The sequence below is a fragment of the Ruditapes philippinarum genome, unplaced genomic scaffold, assembly GCF_026571515.1.
Source record: "Ruditapes philippinarum isolate M1 unplaced genomic scaffold, ASM2657151v2 ctg832_1_1_1_1, whole genome shotgun sequence".
NCBI classification, from domain to species: Eukaryota; Metazoa; Mollusca; class Bivalvia; order Venerida; family Veneridae; genus Ruditapes; species Ruditapes philippinarum.
In genome coordinates, this window is record NW_026857120.1 from 238,519 (window position 1) to 251,005 (window position 12,487).

At 33.4% G+C, this 12,487-nt stretch overlaps 2 protein-coding genes across 4 annotated transcripts; one reads left to right on the plus strand and one right to left on the minus strand.

Annotated features, from left to right (window-relative positions):
* Positions 1-447: 447 nt before the first annotated feature.
* On the minus strand, positions 448-8,130 carry LOC132748831 (ethylmalonyl-CoA decarboxylase-like). 3 transcript variants are annotated; one of them, XM_060738482.1, is made up of 4 exons: positions 8,066-8,130; positions 3,734-3,881; positions 3,269-3,439; positions 448-2,605 (listed from the first exon to the last, which is right to left on the minus strand). In XM_060738482.1, exons 2-4 carry the CDS (start codon positions 3,774-3,776, stop codon positions 1,935-1,937), a joined length of 885 nt encoding a protein of 294 aa, XP_060594465.1. In that variant the 5' UTR covers positions 3,777-3,881; positions 8,066-8,130; the 3' UTR covers positions 448-1,934. The 3 variants fall into 3 exon arrangements, with proteins under 3 accessions (XP_060594465.1, XP_060594464.1, XP_060594463.1); XM_060738481.1 differs by having other exon boundaries at positions 7,915-8,124; XM_060738480.1 differs by lacking the exon at positions 8,066-8,130 and adding an exon at positions 6,665-7,201.
* Positions 8,131-10,466: 2,336 nt separating this feature from the next.
* LOC132748833 (uncharacterized) lies at positions 10,467-12,261 on the plus strand. Its single transcript, XM_060738484.1, has 2 exons — positions 10,467-11,151; positions 11,249-12,261. Exons 1-2 carry the CDS (start codon positions 10,467-10,469, stop codon positions 12,259-12,261), a joined length of 1,698 nt encoding a protein of 565 aa, XP_060594467.1.
* The last annotated feature ends 226 nt before the right edge of the window (positions 12,262-12,487 follow it).

A 12,487-nucleotide genomic window follows, 5' to 3' on the forward strand; every position in this document is an offset into this window, starting at 1 on the left:
AGGGCTTTTATTTGAACAAACTTGGTAGACACTTATTAGAACATGTTTCATGCTAAATATCTTAGCTCTAACTCTTTTGGTTCTTTAAAAGAAGATTTTTTAAGTTTTTACTATATGCATATAGGGAAAATCAATGACCCCCTGGGGCGGGGCCAATTTTGACCCCAGGGCTTTTATTTGAACAAACTTGGTAGACACCTATTAGAACATGTTTGATGCTCAATATCTTAGCCATAGCTCTTTGAGTTCTTTAAAAGAAGATTTTTTAAGTTTTTACTATATGCATATAGGGAAAATCAATGACCCCCCGGGGCGGGGCCAATTTTGACCCCAGGGCTTTTATTTGAACAAACTTTGTAGACACTCACTAAAAGATGTTTCATGCTTAATATCTTAACTCTAGCTATTTGGGTTTTTTCAAAGAAGATTTTTTAAGTTTTTGCTATACACATATAAGGAAAATCAATGACCCCCGGGGCGGTGCCAATTTTGACCCCAGGGCTTTTATTTGAACAAACTTGGTAGACACCTATTAGAACATGTTTGATGCTAAATATCTTAGCCATAGCTCTTTGAGTTCTTTAAAAGAAGATTTTTTAAGTTTTTACTATATGCATATAGGGAAAATCAATGACCCCCCGGGGCGGGGCCAATTTTGACCCCAGGGCTTTTATTTGAACAAACTTGGTAGACACTTATTAGAACATGTTTCATGCTAAATATCTTAGCTCTAACTCTTTTGGTTCTTTAAAAGAAGATTTTTTAAGTTTTTACTATATGCATATAGGGAAAATCAATGACCCCCCTGGGGCGGGGCCAATTTTGACCCCAGGGCTTTTATTTGAACAAACTTGGTAGACACCTATTAGAACATGTTTGATGCTCAACATCTTAGCCATAGCTCTTTGAGTTCTTTAAAAGAAGATTTTTTAAGTTTTTACTATATGCATATAGGGAAAATCAATGACCCCCCGGGGCGGGGCCAATTTTGACCCCAGGGCTTTTATTTGAACAAACTTGGTAGACACCTATTATAACATATTTCATGCTAAATATCTTAGCTCTAGCTCTTTGGGTTCTTTAAAAGAAGATTTTTTAAGTTTTTACTATATGCATATAGGGAAAATCAATGACCCCCCGGGGCGGGGCCAATTTTGACCCCAGGGCTTTTATTTGAACAAACTTGGTAGACACTCACTAGAAGATGTTTCATGCCAAATATCTAAGCTCTAGCTCTTATGGTTTTTTAAAAGTAGATATTTCAAGTTTTTTCTTTCAGTTGCCATGGCAACCAGAGTTCTGCATGGAATTAAATTCTTTGAACACTTTTTAAAGGTGACCACCAAAGGAACATTCCTGTGAAGTTTGGAAGAAATTGGCTTAGTGGTTTATGAGGAGATGTCATTTAAAGTAAAAGTTTACGGACGGACGCCGGACGGACGCCGGACGAAAAGCGATCACAAAAGCTCACCCTGTCACTTTGTGACAGGTGAGCTAAAAATAAATGCAGAACTTGAGAAGGCTAAATTGGAATGCCATGATTTCTATCAACAATGAACATTATCTTACATTCTTATTCCATCGCTGATATTAAGTACAAGACAGAAAAGACACAGTTTCTGTATGAGAATAACCTCCAAAAAAAAGGAATGACAATTTTTCATTTTTCTTTCATAAAATTATGAAATAAAAAAGCACTTTTGAGTTCAAACAATTTATTTGACCAGAGAAATAACTGTAATACTAAAAAATTATATTCAAAGTTGTAACAAATAAAAATTAAAAATAGTAATCAACTAATGTAACTTTAAGACAAGAATAATACATGTCAACACTAGGACAGGTTTACATTATTTTATTAGTGTCAACTAGTTTCGGTCAATGCTTGACCTTCATCATAAATAAAATAATGGTTATAAAACCAACAATCATAATTAATTATGTTTTTTATTCATACTCAGTGCCTCCCTATGGGATTCACCTCCCCATACTTTACAGAACAATTGTCTCTCATGCTTTAATGATTCCTCCTCTCCTAACTGAGATCCAGCAATCACCATTTGTTTTAATACCCTAGTAGCAGCAGCATTACCTATACAGTTCCCTAGCAACCACTGTTTACCTAGTTCTACAATATCTCCATCCTCCTCTATTATATCATTAACAAAACCTATTCTATAGGCAGTCTCTGAATCCATTACCATTCCAGAAGATAAAAGTCTTAAAGCTTTTGTTCTACCAAGCAACTTAACAAGTCTTGTGCATCCACCCCATCCTGGCGCTATATTCAGTTTCACTTGAACAAAACCTATTTTTGCTTTTGGTTTCATAATTCTAAAATCACAGGCTGTGGCAAGTTCAGCTCCCCCACCAAGAGCATGTCCATCTATAGCAGCAACACTAACAAGAGGTAAGTTAAACAGTCTTGATGTTGCATTCTGCATTAATTCACACATGCCACCTCCATTTTGTAGATTAGCTTGAACTGTCTGTAGATCTCCCCCTGAACAGAAAGCCCCGTCTGCACCAGCAAGTATAACACATTTTCCATCTTCCCACTTTTCCAAGTCTGTTACACAATCATAAAAATCTGCCATCATTTTTCCTTTAAAATACATTAAATACATTCCTAAGTATACAAAGTATATAGTTTATACAGGTATATATGATTAAAATTTTATATCTATTATTTTCATAATTTATGTTTATGCAATCAGTGCTAGTGGATAACAAGTTTATATATGTTGTTTTTTTACTATTTATTCATAAATCAAAAATTTGTAAACTGAACTTTTAATCTGTTAAGAGCAATTACTACCAATAACCAATTTCATAAATATTCTAAGTTTAAAAGGGACTTAACTCCTTAACATTATTGCTTTCAGGACGATGCCCCTTGTCTCACAATTGTATATTGTCATGATAATCAAGTGATCCAAGTTTCATGTTGATACTAGTACCTTTTATAGTTTTGAAATCATTAAGTTAAAAAGGGGCATTACTCCAAAAATATAGTTTTCAGAATAATGCCCCTTGTCTTACAACTGCCTCTCAATGTCATGAGCAGGTATTCATATTGATACCTTAGCAATTGTTAGAGTAATTGAGTACATTAAGACGACAATGACAACACAGCGATATTAATAGCTCAACATTTTCTATGAAACAGACAAGATAAAAATGAACTGATTCTCTTGAATAAACTACAACATAAGTAAAATTATATATCGGGTCAACTTTATGAAAAGCACTTGAATTATTCACAAACCAGTAAAAGCATTCTTTCTTCCTGGGTTACTGATGACAACAGTTGCTATTCCGGATTTCTCATCCTTTGTCAGGTCTACTGAGCCGCCTGGTAATTGTTGAAACTGGTTTCTTAATTCACTGAGAGAACTCAAACCCTTTCTGCATTGTGACAGACTAAGAAAGTACTGGTCTGCAAATATACATACATCTATGCTACAAGTTAATTGTATTGTTCTTATTTATTACTTATATATGAGATAAACAACAAAAACTCATATCCTTAATCGCTTCATGTATTAATTTAAAGTTTATATTTCACATTTTTCAAGTAATTTATTCAGATATAACTCCAATCAATTTCTAAATGAACTATAGAACAATTTACAAATGGAAAATTGGTTTAAAATCTTTAATCTTTACCTGTTTTATTATCTGAATTTAGAAATGGAATTTAAAGTTCTGGTACAAATGATCAGCCATTTACCTGCTGCTGGAAGCAGTGATTTCATTAATTTCTGTATAAACATGTTAACTGTCAGATCTAACTGGTCTGATATTGTTTCTATCACAGCTATATCTCATATCCAGCCAGTACATGCAATGATTTGCTTACAAGGCCACTCACTGCATACCTGAAACACAATCATTGATTTTGATTATTTAACATGGGACCATATTTTTACCACTATCTATGTTAAATACAAATGATCCTATCACTAATTGGTTTAGATAATTAATCTAATACTATTTTGCTAAAGTATTTTGCTTGTATTAAGTGTGGGCTAGTAGTATAACTGATTCTGTACCTGAACACTTAAGATTATTAATTATAGATATAGACATAAAACATTTCAGTAATTGATTATCCACTTCCATGGTCATTAAATTCTGTTTTTGACCTTATGCACACTTAATTACAGGATTTTTCAAAATGTAATTTCAACCTGGAAGTATACGAGGCAAATGGTTACTAATATACATTTTCATGCCAAATAAAAATACGATCAATAAAAATTTTCAAAAGTTATCCAGCTAAAACCAATAATTTCACAGAAAATTTGGTTATAAAGAGTCATAACTCAATACATTGTAATAAGTCGGCGTCGGCGTCCGCGTCCAGATTAAAGTTTTGGTGCAGTAAAATATTTATCACTATCACTTTGTCATTTCTTAAAGTATCAACTTCAAACTTCAAATATATGTTCCTTATCATCAACCATATCTTATGTGACAAGGTCCATAACTCTAGCACCAATATTTTCAGATTTATCTCCCCTTGAACTCTCAAAAAATACTATTTTTTACTGTTACTTCTTTATTTCTTACGGGATCAACCTCATACTTCAAATAAATGTACCTTATCATCATCCCCATCTTATGTGACAAGGTTCATAACTCTAGCACCAATATTTTCAGATTTATCTCCCCTTGAACATAGAATTTTCCTTAAAAAATACTATTTTTTACTGTTACTTATTTATTTCTAAAGGGATCAACTTCATACTTCAAATATATGTAACTTATCATCATCCACATCTTATGTGGCAAGGTTCATAACTCTAGCACTAATATTGCAAGAATTATCTCCCCATAAACTTAGATTTTTTTACTAGAAAAATGTTATTTTTTACTATAACTTTTTTAGTTTTAAAGGTATCTACCTAAAACTTAAAATACTTATTCCTTATCATCAATTACATTTTAAGTGACAATGTTCGTAACTCTTGAAGCAATATTTACAGATTTATCTTTCATTGAACTTTAAGAAATATTATAACTTCTTTTCTTTTTTAGGTATCTACTTCAAACTTCAAATACATGTATATATTTCTTATCATTACACACATAATGTGTGAAAGATTCATAACTCTAGCATGACTTTTTCTAGAATTATTCCCCTTGATCTTGGAATTTATGTTAACAAATGATATTTTTTTACTACAACTTAATACATAATTATACATAATTTGTTTTTCTTTCATAGTTTTTGTCCTCCTTACTGCGTCCAGTATTTTATTAGTCGAGCTTGGCTGTCTCCTGTGACAGCTCTTGTTGTGACTCCTTTTTCGTCACTTGTTTTGATTCCCTTAATGAATTTTAGATCATGGAGGCAAACGTATTGGTAAATTTTCTTATTAACACATCAGAAAATTCAAGGTAGACCTAACCTAAAAACAAAATGTGTATGGGAGTATGGAAATTATCTCTAGGAAATGTAGTAGCTTCTAAAAATGCAAATTTTATTCTATTGGTAAATGAAAAAAAATCCTTATCATATTCACAGAGACATTTTAACAATCCGAATGTTTGGCTTCATTGCTTCCTAGTCAGTGGTTTTTCTTACTTAATTGGCAAAAGCCTTTGATTTTGGGAAAAATTATCCCTAAAATTGCTAATTTGGGAAGTAAAAATGCTGTTGTAAAATGTTCCCAAATTTTGGGAAAACTGCACGATTTAAAAAAAAAAATTAGATTGGGAAGGTATTTTTATAGGCCTCTGTTATGCCTAGGTCACAAATAAACACTAACGCGCCTGCTTTAATAATTTTTACAGCATCAGCGACTTTGAGTATCTTGTGGAACCAGGCAGCTTTAAGTCTGATACCTTGCGTGGTCATGAAATTGATAAATGAAGAGGTCGCCTGGCGATTTTCTGCCAAAATGATTTTACAGAAAGCATTCAAAGCATTGGGGACTGACTTAAGCTTAAAAAATATGTCAATTATATCCATCGATCTGACAGTTTTCGGGAAGTCTGGTGTGTCAGATTCCTGGCACTTTTAATGTCGGGCTTTCACTACGGGTCTGTCTTCAGCCGCGTTCACATCATGTCACAATATATAAACGTGTACCCTGAAGACCGTAAGCCACAGTGACTATAGTAAGTGTAAGAATCGTTTATTACCGATTCTAATAAAAATATATTTCTTACGTTAAACGTTGTTTGGCGCCAATTTATTTAACGTTGTGCGCTGAATAGTTTAGCGCGTCATTTTGACGTAATTGTTTGTTATGAATTTAAAAGGTAACTTCCGTTATATGTAGCGGCGTTAAACGTTAAAGCTGAAACTGTATTTTAAAGGTTTCGATGTGAAAGACATTATAGTCGGTATGATAGCTGCTTAAATTATTTGATTTATTTATTTATTTGTTTACGGATAAAAAGTATTTTCTAATGAAGTATTTATTAATTTAAATCAATTTTTACGATTATTTATTTTATGGATTTTAACTGTACTTCTGTTTATTAAGATTCTTCGTCATAGGAAATAATTATTTAATTATTCTATTCTATTATTTATTTGTTAAGTTTATATCAGAAATGAATGTATTAGTTTATTACTTTATCATTTGTTTCAGAGAATTGCTTTGTTTATGCTGATGTGTGAAAATAAAAGATATATAGAAGCGCATACTCGAAAAGTCTAGTTGTTATCCGAAATCCTTTACAGTAAGCGCACGAAACCTGCCACAGACCGGCGGCACGAAATACCAAAATATTGCCCATGTATACCCAAATATAGCAATATTCATTTTTGTTTGTATAAAATACAGATCATAATGAGAAAATGAATTAATAATTATAAAATAGTATGACTCTGAGGCAGCTATAACTTTCATTCATTCCGTTGAAATGGGCAGTTCATATGTTGTAAGAAAATAATCTTGTGACATTGGCTTATTTAGGTTCATTAATGAATATACTAGCAATATATGATAAAGATATGATAGCTGTCAACATTTTTTTTTGGGGGGGGGGGGGGTGTATAACTTTGTTCAAATTTCATACAAGTGTCCATTGTATTATTTTTTTTAATTTAATATAGCTTTAATGGAGTATACTGTATTTGGGTAGATTCTGTATTTTGGTGATAGGAAAGTGTATATTTGGGTATGTTTGATTTTATCTTAGTGAACGTTTATATTGTATCCTACCGTGACCCAAATTCGGCGTTCTCCTAAATTCGACGATGTTTTGTTTTTCGTCATTTACGCGAGATTTCAGAGGTGAAGGTCAATCATGTTTATGACCCACGGTCTATTTTTACAACTCAGTGATTTTCTGCGCTAAAGATTGAGATACGGCTGGTAAACATTAAAAATTGTATATGACATGGAGAAAATTGTGTGTTTTACCTGATGCAATTTCAAGTTTATCTATACTTCCCTTTATTTGATTGATATTGTTACTTAAAATAATTTGACAGTCGCCTTGTGTTATCTTACTATTTTTACTGCCGATCTAGGTCAACATACTACATTACAATCCCGCCAAAATTAAAAATTTACTGCAACCAATCAGAATCGCCGAATTTAGGTGACGTTTTCAGATCGTAGTAAGATTTTACATCAGCCATATTTGTTTATATTTGGCAACCGCTGAACGATTACAATGTTAGAAATCAACTTTAAGTAACTTTAAATTAGTTGCAGTTAAATTATCTCAAGTATAATTATAGATTACTGTATTTAATTGAAAATGCCATTGACATTTGTTCTTATATCGCCGAATTTAGGTAACACCGGGATAATTCAAAATAAAAACAGCACTTTTTGTTATAAAACATTTATTTTTAGTATATTTGGACATTTTTTCTAGTATATTTGGACAATATTTGTGTATATTTGGGCAATATTTGTGTATTTCGTGCTGCCCCCCACATACCTATATCCGGTTGTATGACACCATCCGAAAATGACTACTTGTAAAGTTTCTCGTTATTAAGCTTAGGAGTTATTTATTCAAATAATTTTACACTTAGTTGATTCAAAACAAACATTTAACAATTTTTGAATAAATAAAATAACAACATAACCATTAAACTCTCAAAAGTTTGCAAAAGTTATTCATAATATTAGATCTTGATTGACAGACGCATGTGGAGGCAGTACACAGTTTCGGCCGTTTAGTTTCGAATTGGCCAGGGAATTTACAAATAAGAGACAGTTTTGAAATTGAAGTGGATATTTGAGGTTCTAAATGTTTATAGTTACTATATTTCAAGTTTCAATGACTAGTATTGCGTTTCAGTTATTTAGTAAAATTGAATTTAGTGGTGTTAACCCTTGCTTTTTTGAGAGAGCACCTGTCGGATGCGAACATGTGGTTTTCGGAGCTAGGCGGTGAATCAGCTCTTCAATTTAAAGGGTATGCAGAAGACTTAAAATAGTGAAAAAAGTAGGTGCATGACTCCCCGTTCGGATGTTATTTTCAGATTGTGCATTGTTTAAGAAGGAAGAATCACTATAGCTTGTGATTTAATCTTTTGACGTTAATATATTGTTGTATTTTGCGAATAGGGGTAATCCGCTATTTTTGTCGTTGATTTTCGCGACCAAAACAATGAAAAACACAGGGCTATGTGCCAGAAAACTAGAAGGTGGACATGTATTTTTAATTGTTTGCTGTGAGATACATATGTATATGTTAAATATGAAATGCATTTATTTCAGGTGTGTGATTACAGACTTGTGTGTGAGGTTTTGATTGTGGCGCGGTCAGTTGTTTGCCGAGAAGCCTTGAAAACTGTGTATTGCCCCCTGTAAACCAAGCTTCTAATAACAAGATACTCTTAACACGGAGAAAATATTCAGTCTAATCCATGAAAGGATAGTTGCAGTTGACAGTAACTTCTTATTGACTGTTAATTGTGAAATCATTTATAAACTATTATTATATTAATAATAAACACTTTTTTGCTTAATTAATAAAGACAAGGAATTACTTATAACTTATCTGACAATGAAAATGCTGACATTTGTTGTTTTTTTTTATAAAATATTTTATTAATGATTAATGAGTTACTGATACGGATCAGCAGGGTCTTTCAATATTTTATTCTATTTGAAAGACCCTGGTATCAGATACCACAGATACTTAAAATAAACATTAATTTTGTTCTGCATTTCTTTTACTTGTATTCAAAATGCATTACTATAGCATAAAAGGTCAAGCACTTAATTAAATGGGTCAAAAGTTTCTTACATTGTAGACTCCAATTACAATGTAATCTGACAGATCATGGCCGGTGCCTTTCGCCCAACTAAATTTTGTTAATGCTTACTACTAACAAACACTAACCTAAACAAAATGCAATGTAATGTTAAATCCAAAATGTACAACAAACAGCACTTGTAAGTCAAGGAAAGACCAGCTTATTCAACCTCAGAATTCAAAGTTTTCTCAGTCCTGTATGGGAGGAGTCTACTAGCTCCAGATTTGAAAATCAATTCGCTATTAACAAAATAAAATTAGATTATTCCTGTACTGGAGCTGAACAACTCATATGTAACTGGACTTTTCAGGGATTTCAAACAAATGCTCTACATCAACTACTCTACCACACCCAGTATACAAGGAGAAATCTAGCAATACCAATTGACTTTCGTTTTTGTGTAAAAAATATTGATAATTCAGCTTTCTGGAGACATTGCCCTTAACCCAGGGCCCATTAAATTTCCCTGTAGGCCTGTAGCTTCAAACCACCGTGCAGTGTACTGCGAGGCATGCTACTTATGGTGGCACATCAAATGTGCTACTATCTCAGCAAGTGAATACGTCAAACTAAGTAACGACGACGAACCCTGGTTATGCAGAAATTGTAACACGTTTCATTTTAGTGACTCATATTTCGAACCGAACATCAGTATAGACTCTTCAATTCAATCGGATTGTGAAGACAATGACATTCCAGCTATTTTTGATGAACTTATAAATATTAAAAAAGAAAGTCCAAATAAATTCACATGTGCATATATAAATATTAATAGTTTAAGGAACAAATTCGACTTTTTTAAAGAAATTCTTATTAAAAATATTGTTGATATTCTATTTATTGCAGAAACAAAACTAGATGGTGTAGTGTTGTTAGTATTTAGAGATTAGCTCCGCCTACTTGATTAAATATGCACACTCTGAGAACTCTCTCTCTCTGAGCCCTCTTTGATAGACAGTTTAGATTACACATGCAATGTAGCAACACCTCTGTGAATACTCTTGTAAATAAATCTTAGAATAGAATGTTTATATTGAGTTTTCAATACAGTACAATGGCGACGAGGATTTAAAAAGAAATAATTGGATAACATGATATTTGTTTGATTAAATTAAATAAGTGAACACCGGAAATTTACACCTTTTGGAATTTAAAGTTTAAAACACTTTTCCTGGACTTTGTTACAACTTAGCTCTATCAATAATACTGATACAGTGACAGTATGGCACAAGGATTGCCAGTTTTTCCAGCATTTGGTGTAAGTGAACCTGGTGTTGACACAAGATGGAGGAAATGGACAGGTCGATTCGAAAACTTAATGATTGGCATGGACATTAAAGACAAAAAACGTCAGAGAGCCTTATTTCTACACTATGCAGGGGAAGAGGTAAATGACATCTTCGACGTACTGAAGAATACAGGGGATGACTACGAAACAGCAAAGATAAAGCTAACAGAGTACTTTGCCCCCAAGAAAAACACAGAATTTGAGATATATAAATTTAGACAGGCAAAACAGGAATCTAATGAAAACATTGATAGTTTTCACAAACGTTTAAGACACTTAAGTATAAACTGTGAATTTTCGGAAACAGACAAAGAAATTAAGTCACAAATCATTCAGGGCTGCACCTCAACTCGACTGCGTCGCAAAGCACTACGCGATGACCTGACATTAGACAGTCTCATCAAAGAAGCAAGGACACTAGAACTATCAGATCAACAAGCATCTGAAATTGAAGGTCAAGCAAAATATGACGTCGTTAATGCTATGAAATCACGACAAAGACAAAATCAAAAGGCGCAAAAAGAAAGACGCAGACACATCATTAAGGAATCAATATGCAGATACTGTGGCTATGAATATCCACACAAATCAGGAAAATGCCCAGCAAGTGGAAAAACATGTACATTTTGCTCGAAGAAAAATCATTTTGAAGCAGTATGCTTGTCAAAGAAACGGGACAATAATTTCACAAACAAACTTAATGATACTTCACAAAGTGAAAGTGATAGTGACAAAGACAGAGAGGATGATGCAAAACAAAATATATGGACTTACTGTAAATTCCATGCAATTGCAGAGACCAAATTTAAAAGTCTATATCAATGGCTGCAAAATCAAAGCACTTGTAGACACCGGATCATCAATAAATGTGATAGATGAAAGAACTTACTCAAAACTACATAATAAAGTTCGTCTGAAGAAAGCTCATACCAAGGTATATGCATATGGCTCTAGTAAAGTGACATTATTAGGCAAATTTCAGGCACAAATCGAATCTAAAAGCAAAATAACATCAGCTCCAGTATATGTGACGAAAGGCAATAGTGGAAATCTTCTATCATATCAAACATCCGTTGACCTTGACATCATTCCAGTAATAAACGCAGTCACACATAGCAATGTGGATGAACTCTGCAAGAAGTACCAATCAGTGTTTACAGGCATGGGGGAAATGAAGGGAACTAAAGTCAAACTATACATAGATAGCAATGTTCAACCTGTTACTAAGCCACACAGACGCATACCATTTCATTTAAGAAAACAAGTAGAGAAAGAGCTCCAGAGGCTTGAAGACTTGGATATAATTGAGAAAGTCGAGGGTCCCACAGATTGGGTATCACCAATTGTTGTTACACCAAAGCCGAAAAGTAACAATAACCAAATAAGGATCTGTGTCGACATGAGGCTGCCTAATCAAGCCATAAAGCGCACAAGACATGTAATTCTGACGATAGATGATATGATTGTGGACTTAAGTGGTGCCAGGGTCTTCTCCAAACTAGATCTAAACCATGGATATCATCAGTTGGAACTATCAGAAGAATCCCGTAACATTACGACATTCACCACACATGTTGGATTAAGGAGATACAAACGCCTTAGTTTCGGCATTAATAGTGCAGCTGAAATATTTCAAAATGCTTTATGCACGGCACTAGAAGGTTCTCGACGGTGTAAGGAACATCTCGGACGACATAATAATATGGGCAAAGGATCAAGCAGAGCATGACCGAAGACTTGAAGCAGTGTTAAAACGACTCCAGCAGAAAAATATCACCATGAACAAAAATAAATGTGAGTTTAACAAGCAGAGACTCGAGTTCTTCGGGTATATATTTAGTAAAGATGGAATGTCAGCCGACCCCAGAAAAGTGCAAACAATCAAACACACAAAGCCTCCAAAAACAGTGGCTGAAGTAAGAAGCTTCCTTGCTATGACAAACTATGTATCACGT